This window comes from Vipera ursinii (genome assembly GCF_947247035.1).
Source record: "Vipera ursinii genome assembly, chromosome: 1".
Lineage (NCBI taxonomy): Eukaryota > Metazoa > Chordata > Lepidosauria > Squamata > Viperidae > Vipera > Vipera ursinii.
This window is the reverse complement of record NC_139512.1, coordinates 301348344-301366606: the sequence shown is the minus strand read 5'-3', so window position 1 is coordinate 301366606 and position 18263 is coordinate 301348344. Positions and strand designations below refer to the sequence as shown.

Here is an 18263-nt window from a genome sequence, read left to right as displayed (position 1 = left end):
TAGGGGTCTTCAACCTCATTTTGTATGCTAAATTTTCTGACTGCTAAGGGAATCTATGATTATGCAAAACTCTATTGAGAACTGAGGGAGGGGCTGAATTCCGAAGGGCAAAGAAACTACAAAGTTTAGATAATCTGGTCACTAGAAAAAGAGTTAAGAAAATGCCTCCATAGCAATTCTCATCCATAGTGATGGAAACAATTGCTTTAGCTTGGCAAAATTTCTGTCCATAGGTGAAAAAAATTAATAAAGGAAACTCCTCAGAAGAAATTTCACATGTCTTTCTTGGGTCTTGCTGACAGCATGAATGGGACCAATACTTACACATAGTTGTTTTAATTTAAAAAAAAATCTTTTAAAAATTCATTTTAGCTGGCCCTATTTAAAAATGTGGCGTAAAGCTACTACTATCAGAATTTTAATTTGCCAATATAAACTCCCCACTAATGTTCTGCTGGGTACTGCAACCTCAAACCGATCAGACAATTTGCTTACTAAAAGAGCTGGGTTGTTTGACCTACTTTTCCTACTGCTGTCTATTGTAATCCATCTTAAATTCACCAGAGGACACCCTGAGTGCAGGGGCGAGGGGAGTGGGTAGTCTCCTTAAACTTGGCACCAGATCGTTTCTACTGTGACTGGGCAAAATAAGCCATCTGCAAAAGTAGATTTCCCCCTTCTTTCACAGTAATCACATACCATCCAGAGCATTCCTTGGCTGTTGTTCCTGGGTTTTTGTGGATCTTTCTTTTTCTCTCCCTTTCTCCTTTTCCTTTTCTTTACGCAAGAACTCTATCTCCTTTAGTTGCTTCTGACGCATTTTCTCCTGAGCTGACTTGGATATTGTCACATGAATCTGAACACAATAGAAGCATACACACTTCATACAAATGTATATGTGTATGAGTGCAGGTGCATATAGAGAGAGAGTAACGTGTACACAATAGCAAAGAGACAGATAATAATAATAATAATAATAATAATAATAATAATAATAATAATAATAATAATAATAATAATAATAATAATTTTATTTATATACCGCCCTTCTCCCGAAGGACTCAGGGCGGTGAACAGGGCAGATATATAAAAAATAAAAATACAAAAGTTAAAAGAAAATTAAACATATGCCCAGCTAAAAACAGTAAATGCAGATATTAAAATGACATAAAAACCCAACCCATCCCCCTTCAGGCCAGGCCGGCTTGTTCAAATAAGAATGTCTTTAGGTCGCGACGGAAGGAGCGAAGATCGGGCGCCGTCCGGAGCTCAACTGGCAACTGATTCCATAGCTCCGGGGCGCCCACAGAGAAGGATCTCCCCCTGGGGGCCACCAATCGACATTCTCTGATCGGTGGCACCCTGAGGAGGCCCTCTCTGTGGGAGCGCGCAGGGCGGAGGGAAGTTGATGCCAGCAGCAGGTGCTCCCTAAGGTACTCCGGACCCATGCCATGTAGGGCCTTAAACACCATTACCAGTACCATTACCAGTAACAGATTAATCTGTTAAATTATTAATTTGCTATAACCCAAAATAAATCCTTTATAAGTGTGAGTGATAGTTTCACACTCCTCATTTTTCATTAGAGTCAACCTAACAGGTAGCCATGGAAAGTTCCATCAATTTAGCATGTGTAATTCAAGTTGGGTTTTTAAAAAGAGAGATTCAAGCCACATTAGACATGAATCATGACATGGCAGATTCTCTCAGTAGATCTCTGAGCATCTTTACAAGTTTCTACAAAGATGGAAGAGGGAGCAGTGCTGTTAGGAGAGACTTGAATGCCAGCCATTTAATACTTGATTTAAGCTGAAACTAATTGCAAAGCAGAGAGGGGGAAATGCACCATATGTAACACGGGTACCTGCTGAAGTTTCTTTCATGCTTAACAGCGGCTTTGAGACCAGGAGCCCAATTTACATTAGTGAAATGGTGCAGGAGAAAAAGCATTAAAGCCCAGTTCCTAATGATACAGAATCAATCCAATTTGTTATATTCATAAAACCACACCAGCTGCTTTTCAAAGGAAAGCATAAGGAACTCTAATTCTGTATTCCCCTTATCTCATATTATTTGTTACCCAAAGTTGGAATTGCTAGACAAGACTTAATCTGAGACAGATACTCAATCAGAAAAAAAATACCAAGGGATGTTGTACAACATCAGGAAAATTAGAGCAAGAAAAAAGATCTGCAGCAAGTTTTTTTATAGCGACAATCTCTTATGAAATCACTTACACATAGCGCTAGTTTGGGGCTGATGTTAAGCCCATAGTGACCCTAAAGCTGTTCAACCACCCAGATAGAAAAGCTTAAGAAGCACAATGCTGAATTGATTAGAAACGATTTGATCTGGAACAGGTAAAATGGAAGTAGTAGATTGTGATGTATTAGGACATATCCTTCCTAATCATTTTATCATTGCGTTGAACATAAATTGCTTGTATCAAACACCAATTCACTACTTCACATTTATTACAATTATCACACATTTTCAATGTGACATGTATTCTTTTGCATTCCATAAAATGCAATGCTTTACTTAAATTATGCATTCATTCTTATGGCTGTTGCTATGTGTGGAGTATGAGCATGTGGATATCATACAGACTTTGTTGATATTCCACACTAATTAATAACAAATGACTCAAATTTATTCCTACCATTTCATTACCTATCTACCTATCTATGTATTGAGAGTCAAACTATTTATAAGCCTTTTTGGTAAAGGTAGTACTAGGTAGTGTAGTACTAAAGATGCTGGAATGGAATGGAAAAACCTAGCTTTTAGTCCAGCCTCTGCACTGAATACACACTGGTTGATTTTGAGCCAGGGACTCTTTTTCTGCATGATATATTTCAAAGAGCAATTTGCGGAGAGAAAAGATAGAACAGAGAGACTGCCTTCAGATTTTGAAAAAAAAGGCCTTTATAGAAGGGAAGGAGGATGGATAGATAAATGGAGGGAGAGATGGATGGATGGAAATCCAGCCAAGGCCAGCCTTATCATTGGGCAAAATGAAGTGCAAGGAAGCCACTAAGTTTTTCATTGTTTAAGTCATTATCACTGCCTTTCTGTTGGGGAGGGAAGCATTCATGTTGATGGTTGAGCTCCTGCATTGCTCATCCTGCCAGTATCACTTCTGGGCTTAGGCCCCACACCCTCTCTCTGCTTAGTTCTTCTCCACCAGAAATTCCTTTCCAAACCTTGAGGACAGTATCTCAGGAGAGTTTCTTCACTGATTGCTTGATAATGCCAGCTTTGCAAATGGCAGAGTAGAGCCTATCAAGCTCAGCTATGATGCCCGCCTTCCAAATAGCATTTCCAGTATCCCTTCATGCCAGTTTGACTCCTTATTGTAATATTTTCTTTACTTCTTGCCAACTTTAACATTCACCTCATGCCAAAATGCAAAATGATGGAAATTGAAACATACCCTTCCATTGCTCTCTTTCCATTCATCATCTTTTAACAGGTGAGGATTTGAAAGCAAGCCTTCTTCCTTGGCCAGACAGAGGGAGGAGGTGGCCGGTGGGAGTAAGGATGCCAGTGATCCCCCAACAATCTTCAAAGGTGCAGGAAAGCCATTCTGGAAAGCAGGTTCAGACAATCCAATTTCTGAGAAGCCAATTTTTTAAAAAAGGAATATATTACTGTGGACTGTAACTACATTTGTAATTTTAAAAAGTGTTTGTGAAGACAACGAGAGCAAAGAAAAGAATCAAGGGGAATTCCAGCAAATTGAATCATTCACTGCAGATGGAGTTAAAGGGCTCTTTTTCATAAACAGGTTAACGCACTACACCAGTATAAAATTTACTGTCCCCATTGATGAACCTCATCCTGCCACAAACAAAATGGTGGTATTCTTATTTATGGAGTTTAGGAAACATTAAGGTCAGAGATTGGTGTTTCCTCTGACTTTCTTTCCATCTTCTCTTATCAAACTTCACCCCAGCATGAAAATATCCATAAATCACTTTCCTTAAACACAGAATAGGCTGCACTAGGGGAAAAAATGAGTTAAGACAGAGAGCTAGACTGGCAGGTTAATCACCTGTGAAAACTCAATCTGCTTGTGTGTTGACAGAGAACCCAGCTGATAGACTCATTTCAGACCCAGATGAGGTGCAGTTCCAGGAGAGCATTAAATCCATCTTCAAAGGAGCCTAAATAACAACTCACAGGTCTGGGATAGGCTCTCAATGACTGTCAGCCACTGAGGAGGGAATTATTCAGAATCCCTCCATCTCTAACCTTTCACTTGCAAATGTCTACAAGCATGGAACCTTTCAGCTGACCCAGAGGTGGATTGCCATATATGTTTACTCTAATTTCATTACTAAATTGACATAGACTTCTTTCTGTTGCTTTACCTGGGATTTAAAAAATGTACAGATGCCAACCATCAACTCCATGGGAAGGTTGAAATAAACTGCTTGCTTCTTTCCTTGGCACAGAGTGACCTGTTCACACTTTCTTACTGTGTTAGTTCCAGTGGATAATCACTCCTGTCCATATTCTCTCTCTCTGCCTCTCCCTCCCGCCCTTCAACTCCTGAAATAAAGAATAAGTACTGTAGCCTCTTTCCTTCTTTCCTATTCTTCTGTCAAGAACTGGCAAGTTGAATTATATAAGGAAAGTTTTTATCTTGGCAGTACAGTAATGATTTGTTTCCTGGGCTGATCATCACAGCCTAAGTTAGAGTAGGAAGTACCCTCTCCAGGTTAGGCAGAGCGCATGTGCAGAACATGTGTGTTCTCAAGCTCCAGGCTCAATTCCAAGGCAACTCATCTGAAATCTTGGAAGAAGCTACAATCAGGGAGCACCGACCCTATGAGCTAGACCAGGGGTAGGCAACCTTGGCTCTTTTATGATTCATGGACTTCAACTCCCAGAATTCCTGAGCCAGCATAGCTCAGCTTGGAAACCTCTCCCTTTCCCCTCAGCCTGGCTGGCTCAGGAATTCTGGGAGTTGAAGTCCACGAGTCATAGAAGAGCCAAGGTTGCCTACCCCTGAGCTAGACAGACCCATAGTCTGATCCTATAATAGGCACAAATAACTCAAAGAGGAACAAAATGAGGTGGGAGAATAAGGAAAAGTTAATCAATGGTGTTAGTAAGTGTTATGTGGCAGCAGCTTGTCTGTTATAATTCTATTGTTGTTGTTGTTGCTGCTGTTATATACACAAACGTGAAAGCACAGCTGCTAGTTCTTTAGCCAGTATTGGCCTTCATAAACACTGAGTTCTTCCCAAGAACCTAAGATGTTGCACTGTACCAGCATAGTGTGTGTGCAGATGTGTGGCTTTTTGTAATTAACAGGTGGAAATTTTGTCAACGTGCAGATGTTCTAAGTGCTGTCCAAGATTTTCTGGTATTATTATTATAGTCTGCACTGAACAGGGATGGCCTAAATGACCTTTATACTTATATTCTATTTATTTATAAATTTATAAATATTTATATTCTATTCTATTTCTATTTTATCCTAAGATCAGGATAGAAAAAAGGGGAAAAATAAATGAATAAGAGCCACAGAAAATTGTAAAGACCTCAGACAAAAATAACAAGAAGGTTGCTTTGCTATCTTACTGTATCCTGTATACAGTTCATGCTATATGAATGGTTTAGTGAAACAGCAAAGATATTAAATATGCATTCTAACATCTTTGACTGCTACATACTGGATCTAAGCTCCAGATTTTGGATCCAGCTGAAATACTTGTTCTTGATGCAAAGAAATTAAATTGCATCATAAAAGAATACACCTAGTTTAAAGTAGTTATTACAATAAATTTGTTTTCAAGCTATCTCCGCTGTGGAATAATTATCAAGGCAAGCAGCTTTACCCTTTGAAATTAACACTTTTGACCAGGCAGTCATCCCATGATAAAATGTGACATTTCATTTCAACACAAAACAAGAGATGACTCTCCAACTGACCTTTTTGTACCAGTGAGAATTAAAAAGGATCTGCTTTTAAAAAACAATGAACTCAAGCCAATCATAATTTATACAACAATGTTGTTTAAAAATCAATAACATAATTTTGTATGTTTAATTCATTCCAGCCTGGAGCACTTTCATTTTCCTGTTCAGCAGATCAGTCATATAGTTTCATGATTGCTGGTACAATAACACAATGCCCAGCACCATGACAGTAAAAATAGATTCTCTCAGCTTCATTCATTTTTATTTATAACATTTACATTTATCTACTGCCTTCCTCCATAGTGCGCAAAGCAGCATATATGATCTGTTTCATAAAAAACTTGTCAGGTAGCTCAGATGGAGAAATAAAATTAAGAGATTATACAAATAAAAAATTCCTAGTGTTGCTCTTGGTAAAATGAAGATGGGAACAGTCAGCCAATCTTGGCTAATCTTGAAAAAACAAGTAGGTCCACTCCTGGCTACAAGATAAGTAGCAAAGTATCCAGAAAAAATTCTAAGAATCTCATTTGTATCATTTTCACATTGTCATTAAAAAAAACTATTATACATGTTTCCACAAAGTCACCAAAAGTTATATAAAATCATTTTCATTTTTAATTTCCTTTTATTAAGGTACAGTTTAATATTTTCATACAGCCTGTTCTGACTGAGCCTACCAATCAGGAGTTTGAGAGTTATCCACCCTTAAAGAAAAAAAAAATCTATAAGGGTGGTTTGGAGGGTGGGAGCTAAACTTAATACTGAAGTTTAAAGCCTATATGTTAAGAAGTTAAAGAAAAAGATGCATTAGAAAGTTTTGATTCTAGAAAAGTGTTTAACATTTTAAAAAAAGGTGGAAAAAAGAGTGTTTTTGTAAGGTCAAAAAATTGAAAGAATATAATTAAATTTGTTAATAAACATGCTGATAGTTACAAAGATTGTTAGGTGCAAATAGAAATATATACCATTTCCACAGCAAGAAAGATAAAACAGGAATGGTTAAATTGATCATTCTATTCAAAGAGTAGAATATATTTGAGTATGTTTTTTATTTGGATATCATTTCTGGATATCACTTCTGAATGTTTGACTTTGATTTTGTCCATTAGACAGATTTGACATTATAGAAATGGCTAGTTATGTATTAATGTATAAAAGCAAAAAGTTGAGGCTGGAGTGTTTTTATCTTGTATTGTGCTAAACAGAGTCAGAAGTCAATGCTTTTTTCTTCTTTTTTTCCCTTATACCTCACACCTTCTTTTCCCCTCTCTATTTCCTTCCCTTAATTTCCTATTTCTATTTTTTTTGTATTTTATATATTAATTTTTTTAAAAAGAGAGTTGTCCATCCTTCCCACATAAGAAGGAAAACTAAGAGAATCACCTAATCAACCACACAGAATTCCATGAATGAGACAGGGCATCTCCACTGAAAAAAACTTACTTTGAAGCACATTTAACTTACCCTGAAATTTCCATTGTTTATGTTCAAATAAATTACTATATGTACGTACTCAGTGTTTTTTGGCTGTTGTCTTCACCATTACCAGGCTCTGACAATGACCTTAAAGACAATTGGGTGAGGGGAAGTGAAAAAAATAGAGAGATTAAACTGTCTTTCACAAAAAAAAGACAAATATAAAAATTTAGGGAGCTCTTAATTGATAGAAAGAGCCGTGGCGGTGCAGTGGTTAGAAAGGAGTATTGCAGACTAACTTTACTGACTGCCAGGAGTTCGATCCTGACCAGCTCAAGGTTGACTCAGCCTTCCATCCTTCTGAGATCAGTAAAATGAGGACCCAGATTGTTGGGAGCAATATGCTAATTCTGTAAACCACTTAGAGAGAGCTGTAAAGCACTATGAAGCGGTATATAAGTCTAAGTGCTATTCTATTGCTATAGCACTTAGTTTCAACTTGTTGACACTCGCATTTTGCAGGGAATGTCCAGAGGGGGGCAAGAGAATAAGCTAATGAAGACAATGAAATGCCTAACTCATTAGTTTGCAAACACAGGCAAAACAGATATTTGAACCAAGAATTTCCCAACTGGTTGTTCTGTTATTATACAATGCCATAAGCATCAAATCCCTCATCACAAGCAAGAACAAGAGAGGACATCAGTCTTGTGGGATTTCTAGAGGCATTTAGTTTCTACTTTAAGAACTAGAAATATTTTGGTCCCATTCAGCCAAATTCTTTTTTTTATTCAGAATCTAAGTAACTTACTTACTTATACAGCACTGCAGTGTGACTCATATTTCTATTTGAATGAGAGAGATTTAAAATGGTCTATTGTTTATTGAAATTGAGAAAGTTTACAGAGGACAATTTGTAACCTGCTGGAGAATCCTTCTCCAATATAACATCAGCATGATCCAGATGTACAGGAACCATAACTCCCAAGATTCCCAGCAAGTATATCAAAACATTGCTGGAAATTGCAATGCCAGCGTATCTGGAAGGTGCCAGATAGTGAAAGTTGTCTTAAAAATCAACTAATGAGGCTTTTTAGATGTGACTTTGAAAGAAAGGCACAGGAACAGCAGGAAAGGCTTACCTTGTTTTGGGACACTCATCTGTAGCAAGTGGGAGACATTCTGCCTGTGGCAAGCTTGAAAAGCATTCTGCAACGTTCTGAGAATTTTCTTCATATGCCTTTGCTAACTTGGGGATGGGTGGGATCAAGGCAGCACCTAAATATTTTTTTGGATTCTCATCATGACCATGTGCAATCTACAGGGACGGATGGGAGAGAAAAAAAATAACTTTAAAACTGTGCTGAATGTCACAGGAGCATGAGAACCAGGCTGTTTCAAAGACCGCATTTTCCCATTGGCATCTACCTGTTTTTAACTGTTAGTTTTATTGTATGCTGTCTAGAGTCATATTTGTTTATCTAGTTATTTATCTTTTTTATTTAGTTTTATTCATTTATAACATACAACATGAAAATAGAAAAGCAAATAGTAGGGGACAACAGTAGAAAAAGGGAAAACAAAAAAGGTGTGAAGAGAGTAGGGGAGAAACAAAAAGCATTGATTTCTGACTCTCTCTGTTGCAGTAAAATCAGATATTAAAATCAGATCTCAACATTTTGCATTTCTATAATAGTATGCACTAGCCATTTCTGTATCAGCAAATCAGTCTAATCGGTAAAAAACAAAAATCGTGATATCATTTTTTCCCACCTCAAGCACAAAGTCCAGAAGTGGTAAAAAGTCAAAAGAAATATTGGAGTAGTATTCATATTCTAATACAGAAGATTCTTTAAGTGAATATAAATATAAAACCAGAAACTTTTCTTTTGGATTTAATGGGAAAAGACTTGGGGGGGGAATTGGAACTTTGATGGTATATATGTTGATGGCAGCAGGGCTTTTTTTCTCATAGAACATTCAGAACGGAGTTCCGGCACCTTTTTTGGATGGAACCTTGTAGGGTAGGCAAGGCGGGTTGTATGACATGTGTGAGTTCCGGCACCCTTTCCTTTTACAAAAAAAGCACTGGATGGCAGCATGATTGCTTTATGCACAAAAATGGAAAGACACTTCGATGGACGAATAGCTGAAAAATTTGATGGAGTTAGCAGAGATGGCTAAATTCACTACTTTAATAAAAGAAAAAAGAAAAACATAGCAACTTTTGTTTCCACTTGGAAACCATTTCTGGACTTTGTGTTTGAGCTGGAAAAAGAAATGAAACGTTGATTTTGTGTTTTACCGATTAAATAGATATGTTGATATAGAAATAGCTAGTTCATACCATTATGTAAAAGTAAAAAGTTGAGTCTTGATGTTACTATCTTATTTTACTGCACCAAAGGGAGTCAGAAGTCGATGCCTTTTCTTTCTTTTTCCCTTCTTTTCTATACTTTTCCCTTCCCTGTTATTCCTATTATTTGTTTTTGTATTTTATACTATAAATTATTTAAAAAGACAAAAGAAGGAAAAAAGAAGAAATTTCAGCTAAGGCAATAACTCTAATTAGATGGAGAGGCTTCAAGAAAGTTTCTGCACTTATTTCACTCTGCTGTAGAAATTGAGGGATCTGCTTGAGAACTGTCCCAGAGCTCTGCTTCCAATCCCGCTTGAGTCTTGACACTCTCTGCTGCCTTAAACTTTCTTGTGTCTGAGTCAAACCTTCTCGAGGGCTTCACCTTGTCCAACAAGATTCAACTAGATGAGTTATTTTGATAGATAAAGGATATTCTTAATGCAAGAACCAGCAACTGATTTGACACCTCACTTGTCAATACCACATAAGCAGAAGTGCTTGCAATTTATTTTGACCTGTTTGATAAGAATGTGTTTTCAGGCAGAGGTACCAAGAACTGAATAATTCTTCTTTAAAACACTAATCTATATTGGCAGAGCTAAGTGTCAATCAGACTATTCAAAAAATCATATAGGTATACTACTCCATAATGCAAATCAGAGGTCATATTATTATGTTCTCCTTCACAATATAATAGCTCTTTGCCCCTAGGAGGTGGTGCCATGGAAAAGAAAATGCCAGGATAATTGGACTATTCTTTCTAAAAAAAACCCAAATAAATCAAAGGGAAAATAAGATGCCTCTCAACCCCAGCTAAACCAGGCTCTGCTTCAGGAGGTAGCAACACTTGGCCAACATTGTCAAGTTGAAAAGCTATGCAGAGTCAAATCTCAGAGGCTTGAACACTTGAATGGGAGGCCATCAGAGCTGTAGGTTACACTGGGGAAAAATATTCCAAGATAAGGCACTGGCAAACCATGTCTGTAGTATTGCCAAGAAAACTACAGGAATGTGTTCAGAAAGCAAGCAGGACTTAAGCTCAACTTCAAAGGGTCAAAAAACGTAATCTCTGTTTATGCAGATCATACATTTTTCAGTTGCACAGAAATCTTCAGGAAGCAGAAAGATGGGAGGGAAAAAAATCCACATCTCATGAAAGCTAAAGTATTTCCTTGTTTTCTAACTTTTCACTCTATTAACATTAGCTGTGGAATAAAAGCTCCCTCTACTTGTTTTTCCTATCCTTTTTTTCCTCAGAGTTTCAGCTCTTGACTCCTTTTGAATTCTTACTTTTAAAAACTTTACTGGAATAAATTTAGCTCTCACTGTCCAGAATGTATAAGTATTATTTCTGCCAGATAGCTTTTGAGTTCTAGCCAATTTTGCAACTCTTTTGACCTTCCACCAAAGTCTGCTTTTCAGAAGAGAAGCCTATTATTTTTGCATTAGTGCTCCTTCTGCTGGCTCTCATCAACTTGTCAGCCTAAATGGTAAGACGCAATCACAGGATCCTTGGTCTTCTCCAATGCTGTTTAATAATTCTCGTATCTAAGTTACTACAAGTTCTTCATTTTAGAAGAACTTCATATTGTACTGACTGTGCTATATGAAATATATAGTCTTCCTCAGCAATTATTGCAGCATCAGGAATGAATTTATAATGCAGTTCACTTCACTTTGCTGATTCTCTACATAAGCTGGTTTAACATCTTCCAATGATACCGAAGCAAGAGAACAAGGGGGGGGGATCTGTTGGAAAACTTCCAACCCAAAAGTCCCGAGGAATATTACTCTAATATTCCCAATGGCTCCATCAATCTCCTGAACCTGGTGTCCACCTCCCAATGACTTAGCAGGCTGGGAATGATGGGAGTTGTAGGGCAAAGTTGAGCTGCCCCTTCTCTGGAAACAATAATTTGCAAGGAGAATCAACAATCCTTAGATGTAAACATTTATTTTGTCTGTTCCTGTACTGCATGTTCTCAATCTATAAGCCAGTCCTCAGTGGTCTGTTAAGGTCTTTCATTGTTTCGTATTAACAAGAGGTCATTCTGTTAATATAGAGCAAAAAGAAAGAAAGAAAGAACCATAACACTACTACTAACCATATTCTACAAGGATTTAATGCTAAAGGAAGGAAGTGGAGTTAAGCAAAGACCGCTTGGCTTCAGTTATCAGAAGGCCAAAGGATGGAACTAAGGAAGAGTTTAGGGGCTGAGAGGGCTGCTAGCTCTGGAGAATAATGGATTTCCATTACATAAAGCAGGACTAGTTCAGCGCTAGGTAAAATAATAAGCCTTCCTAAAGGTAAGAACAGTTTATTTGTGAATGCAACTACTGGGAGAGATGGTAAGCTTCCTTTTTAAAAGCGGTTTCAAATCAGTGGTCTAAACTGCCCCTTCTGTGACTCTGTGATTAAGTTTTTCCTAATCTTAGATCTCACTAGAACCTGCTCATTTTTACTTGAATATACATTTCTGCTATTTTCAGAACAATGCAACTTGAATTTATGTAACCCACACATTCAAATCCTCATTTTTAATAGCAGATCTATAAAGTAAAGCAGGTTATTCTAAAAACAGAACATCAGAGTTGGAACGGACCTTGGAAGTCTTCTAGTCCAACCCCCTGCTTGAGCTTCCATTTCTTAAACACAGGCAACATCTATTTTATACCTGCTGGGTGGATGTTAATTCTGGATTAATTCCTTCAGCCTGTAAAGAGCTTGAAGCATTCTCCCTAACTTGTGGCTCTGTTTCTTGAGCTCTGTTGGTCTCTGGGGTGTTTGGTATGCTCTGAATAGGAGGCATGGGCTTGGGAGTAACCAGCAGTCTTTGAGAAGCAGATCTGGAAATGGCTGGTTTCAGGGCAGGTCCCTTGGGAACAGCTTTGTCCAGCAAGCCTGCAAATACAAAAAAAAAGTGGGAATATTTGCAGGCTAATGTCAAACTTCAAGGAATTGTCCCTCTGCAGCACCAAACTGATTGCATAACAAATTATCACTTGTTTTCCAGATCAGTTTTGTACTATAGTGGGTTATTTTCAATACCAGGAAATGCCCTGAAGAAAGGTATGATGCATTCTTTTCCTGCAGTTGTCTCTATGCATGCAGAGGTCAAAGTACCAGATTAATCCAACCCCTATGATATATCCTGTTTCTGAGTAAGTAGCAACTGGGCCTTCCTCCTAACTGAAATATGGAAAGAAAGATCATTACTGTAATGTATTGGGCTTTGTCTTGTTAAGGGAACATCACTCCCTAGAGACTAAAATGGACAATGTGAAATTTGAGCGGGCCACGAACAAGGAGTATATATCGGAGGTGGTGACCCTTTGAGAGCTGTATGCAACGAAATTTCATTTTGATGTATGCCGATTGGTGTACATTCAAAGTGACAATAAAGTTATCATCATCATCATCATCATCACGTGGGTTAATTGCTGGTAGGTTGTTTAAGCAGGGAAGCTGGCTAACGGCTCCCAGCTCCTCAGACAACCCATCTCCAGCACCGCCATTGGCTGCCTCTAGGGCGGCAATAGGTTGCTTTAAACCTATTGGCCTCTACCTAGAGGCCAGGGTATAAATTGCTGTATTCGCAGCCCTGTTTCTCAGTTCAGTTCCTGCAAGCAACAAACAATGATCTTTGTTGAACTCACTTGTCTCGTCATTGAAGCCACGAACCCAGTATCTAACAATTACCTTTCACAATTAATTCAAAGGCACAAGATTTAATGGTATGCTATACCTAAAATAGTGAAAAAGGATCCAGTAAACTGGGCCTTTAAAAAAAATGAACACAACAAAATTGCATCAGGTGTATACAACAAACTCCCACAAGGCTGGGCACACAGGTAACATGCAACAAAGAGCCCAAATTGGTAATTCTACCTACAGCATGGATTTGGCAAGCATTAATCTCATTTCACTTTAAGAAGCTTTCAGGTTGATTTGAAAATAGTTGGTGTGCAAAATGGCTCTCAGTTGCTTTCTTATTGAGGTCAGTAAATCAAATCAAATCTTTGTTGCAATCATAGACCAGCATAAGGAAGTCAGCATGTTTATGGCATCAACTGCTAGAAGTATTGGAGAAGAAACTTTCACTACACTAGATGTTATCCAGCACAGTTCTTTTAACTTTAAATAAATACTTTATCATTTTGGTCCAATTGCCTTGCAGGTATGTGTTGCTAGATTGATTGATGATTGTATGTACTAATGGCAGATTTTAATAACTCTGTAATTCTTCTCTCTAATAATGTAGCTTAACTGAACTTTAGACCACAGAGCCAATAATTCAAGAATTATGGTTTCACTGGGTACTTATTCTGGCTCAGCCTCCAGGCATAAAATTAGAATAATGACAACTTATCCAAACAAGGCTGAAAGCTATACTTATTTATAGCAATTATATATAAAGGTTACAGATAAATGTATTCTTATCAGAAAACTCATCCTACCTTTTTTTGATGCCAGTAGGCCTTCTGACATTCTCCTTTTTTTGAGCTTATCCTTAATTTGAGTAGTCTCCATGGCTGCACTGTTTATCTCCAATTCACTGAGACTGTACTTTGGCTGGGCATTAGGTATCTGTGAAGAGCCATTCATGACTGTACTGTCTGTATTCTTCTGAAGGCCATGTCTACTGTCGTAGCTCTCCAGAGAAGAAACATCTGGAGGTTCTCCTTCGCTTCCCCATAAACATGATTGTTTTTCTAAAACTGAATGAAGAGATGCTGTGGAATAATTTAAGCAGAGCAGCTTGGTTACTCAGCCTGAAATTTACTTCTCCAGAGAACTAGGAAGTCAGGGGGTGGATTAAGAACCTCAGATGCAAGGATAATCAGCCGGACAGATGCAATGTAAGACGTGGCTTCTCTTCTGCAAAATTCTGTATACAGTAATGTAATGTTCTGAAAGATTTCGCTTATTGTGCAGAGACGAGGGGGGAACAGCTATTAAAAGGCCTTATAATTTGAAAGACTATTGAGTAGCATAGAATGAACACTATCTAAAAATCAGCACAGCAATATCATGATGCCAATATCTTTATATAAAATTCCAGTTTTGTTGTGTCTGTAATATGTTCCTGGTTTGACAGCAGATCAGCATTATGCAGTATATTATTGAATTGCTTTGGATAGGTTTTTCATGAGGTAGACTTAAATTTGCCACATCACTACTGAAAGGCTGACTAGTTCTGCTTCTCCTCCCAGTTTCAAATTGTCTCAATACTTGCAAGTTTCCATAAGATTTCACACATATTATATTGATAATTGCTATTTTATGGCTTCAGCTAATCCCAAGATTATTGCTCAAGCTGCAGCACTTTGGAGTTCTGTGTGTACATAAAAGTCACTGAAATGTGTGTGTGAACATACACACAGATTGGGCAATAAAACTCATACAAAGCTCTGCTGGATACTAGAGAAAAACAGTTTAAGTCTCATTAATTCTGTTTATTGGGGTCACAACCATACCCATATCTAGGCTGCCAGTCATACCCAGAGCAGGGTCCTCACCTTCATGTGTTCTCATCCATCCATTTCCATGGAGCTGCAAAGTAGAATCAATGCTTCCTCCTCTAGATGACTTGCATCCAGATTTTAGTTTGGGAATCCTGCCACAATATATTGCAACCTGAGCTTGGTACTTTCCTATAAAATGAAATAAAATAAAATAAAATAATAAAATAAAATAAAATAAAATAAAATAAAATAAAATAAAATAAAATAAAATAAAATAAAATAATAAAATAATAAAATAAAATAAAATAAAATAAAATAAATAAATAAATAAATAAAATAAAATAAAATAAAATAAAATAAAATAAAATTAAATTAAATTAAATTAAATTAAATTAAATTAAATTAAATTAAATTAAATTAAAATTAAAATAATAAAATAAAATAAAATAAAATAAAATAAAATAAAATAAAATAAAATAAAATAAAATAATGAATAATGGAAGGAAGAAGGGAGAACGATCATTTGCTAATCCTTCAAGTCTTGCATATCCCTTGTTTTGCCTCAGGTTGGCTCCAGGAGGGATCAGGGAAACTCAGTGTATAAGCAGACCTCCATTCTGAGAATTTGCAACAAAAAAAAAGCAAAGGAAGGAAAGGAAAGGAAAGGAAAGGAAAGGAAAGTCTTTACCTGCTGTAAAATCATCATGTGTTGCCATGCGCCTCGAAGAGCCTGAGATACCTGCACAGCTAAGGAGTTGCAACTTTTACTCCATTTTTCTGGACCCAGAACTGCTGTTACTTCTTTCCCAGAATATCTCAGTTTCTGCATGAAGGGACAGTACCAACATCACAATGTATAGCATAATCTTTATGATTATTACATTCTCACCTGCCAGAAAAAAATTTAAATGCACAATTGTTACTATCAATTATTTTGATTTAGCCATAAAGTGTTGCCACCATTAAACATTTTAATAGGAAATAGTGCATAAATTTAAAGGTAAAGGTTCCCCCGCACATGTGTGCTAGTCGTTTCCAACTCTAGGGGCCAGTGCTCATCTCCGTTTCAAAGCCGAAGAGCCAGCACTTGTCCGAGGATGTCTCCGTGGTCATGTGGTCGGCATGACTAGACGCCAAAGGCGCACGGAACGCTGTTACCTTCCCACTGTAGTGGTCCCTATTTTTTTACTTGCATTTTTACGTGCTTTCAAACTGCTAGGTTGGCAGAAGCTGGGATGAGTAACAGGCGCTCATTCTGTTACGCGGCACTCGGGATTTGACCCGCCAAACTGCTGACCTTCTGATCGACAAGCTCAGCATCCTAACCCACTGAGCCACCGCGTCCCTTGCATAAATTTATGACAGCTAAATAAGCAAAATAAAGAATTGAGAACTGCTTCATACATTTTAAAAATCCTATACAAAAATCATCTATTTAAAAAAAATCATGCAGTTGCCATACTGAGTGAAATAGTCATGTTGAGTTATTAACCAAGTTGCAAATACAGAATAGGAAGTTAGCCTTTAGTCTAGATGACAACAGTTCTCCAAGGTGGCAGGGTATGGAATTCCATGGTAAGTAGATGTGGATGTGAAACTGAAAGTCAGACGGGTTGTTTACAATGAAGACATTTTATGTTGCCTTGTGGAACCTGATAAATCAGAAACTTCTCAGGGATGACAACCAAGTTTGCCTGTTCTTGGCTGAGAAGTCTGATAATGGTGGAGTATGTAACACCTCAAAAACAGCAGATTTATAATTTGTGGTGCTCCTAAATTCATAAATGTTCATAAAGGACTATGAGGAAAATACCATCTTCAATTGGTACTCTATAGCAGATATAACAAAAAGAATAGCTTTTTCTAGCTACAACAGTACATGCACTGGTAACCTCACATTAGATGTTGGATTACTCTTGTGTGCTCTAGTGCTCTTGTGGAGCCACCTTTGCTCTTTGCCTGAGATTGCAGCTGAGCAGAATATAAGAGTGGATGTGTTGAATGGGATACCAGTAGATACTGTATTATTAGTTTTAGATGATGGCTATTAGTAATTGAGACAAAGGTTTTTGCTTTTGGCCTATCTGCCTGATGCAATCTGGAACTATAAGAAACTGCAGATGCCTTTCCTTCCCATAGAATCAGATGGTCACCAAGATCAACAGAAGAGGCCATGCTGCATCTACCTATCCATCTTACTCTTAAAGACAAATAGGCCTTTTCTGCAGTGGCTCTTCCTCCTTGTCATTCAGGAGACACCATATCTCTTAACTACTTTGCTGAAGACTAATGTATGAATCCAGTTTTTTTCTTTTTCTTCCATATTTTAAATGATTTTATGCTTTAGTAGTCTATTATTTTGTGTTATTATGCTTCATATTTATTTTTAACTGAATACAATGTTTACAATTGTTGACATCAAGGATATAAAATCTGCAAATAAATATAACTTTAATACACCTTCTTACAAAGTTTTCAATCAAGAACCATTGCATTAAGAATTTCACAGAAATGGAAAGTCCACAAGCTCACTAGGTCACAATCATCACATTTCTGTTGGAGATGCAAATCAGGTCAATCTATGTCCAGTATCAGAAAAATCAAATTTGTGGGATTCTCTTTGAGCTTGATTATTTTCTTGCAGACATTTCATTACCCAACTAGGTACCAACTAGGTACCCATCAAAGAGCAGTGGGCTTTGCTCTTTGTTTATATAAAAGTGGTTTTGGTAGGAATGTTCTTGTTTACTGTATGGTAGTTCCTTGCTTAGGTTGTTGTTTATTGCTTGTTTCTCTGAGTTGGTTGTTCCTTGATTGGAGTATTGTTTATTGCTTGATCGTTGGTCTGATATTAATCCTAGTGTTTATCTCTGCTTATCTGGATATTGATTGCTGATGAAGAGATGTTTTGGTTTTTTGTTTCCTTTTCTAGCTTTTTGATTGTCTCACTTGAATAGGATGTACTTATCTTCAAACCGGTCAGTCCTAGAGGAGATCAACCCTGACTGCTCTTTAGAAGGCCAGATCCTGAAGCTGAAACTCAAATACTTTGGCCACCTAATGAGAAGGAAGGACTCACTGGAGA

General features: G+C 37.4%; 1 protein-coding gene across 2 annotated transcripts in view; it reads right to left on the bottom strand.

Moving 5' to 3' along the window:
- Window positions 1-18263, bottom strand: part of TOGARAM2 (TOG array regulator of axonemal microtubules 2) — a 63251-nt gene that overhangs the window by 29214 nt on the left and 15774 nt on the right. For both annotated transcript variants that reach the window (XM_083356886.1, XM_083356885.1), the window contains exons 2-9: window positions 15867-16062; window positions 15233-15367; window positions 14171-14446; window positions 12388-12614; window positions 8496-8671; window positions 7451-7500; window positions 3437-3618; window positions 700-856 (exon numbers count right to left, since the gene is read on the bottom strand). In XM_083356886.1, the coding sequence (XP_083213012.1) occupies window positions 700-856; window positions 3437-3618; window positions 7451-7500; window positions 8496-8671; window positions 12388-12614; window positions 14171-14446; window positions 15233-15367; window positions 15867-15894 (1231 nt within the window). In that variant the 5' untranslated portion in view covers window positions 15895-16062. The remainder of the gene's footprint in view (window positions 1-699; window positions 857-3436; window positions 3619-7450; window positions 7501-8495; window positions 8672-12387; window positions 12615-14170; window positions 14447-15232; window positions 15368-15866; window positions 16063-18263) is intronic.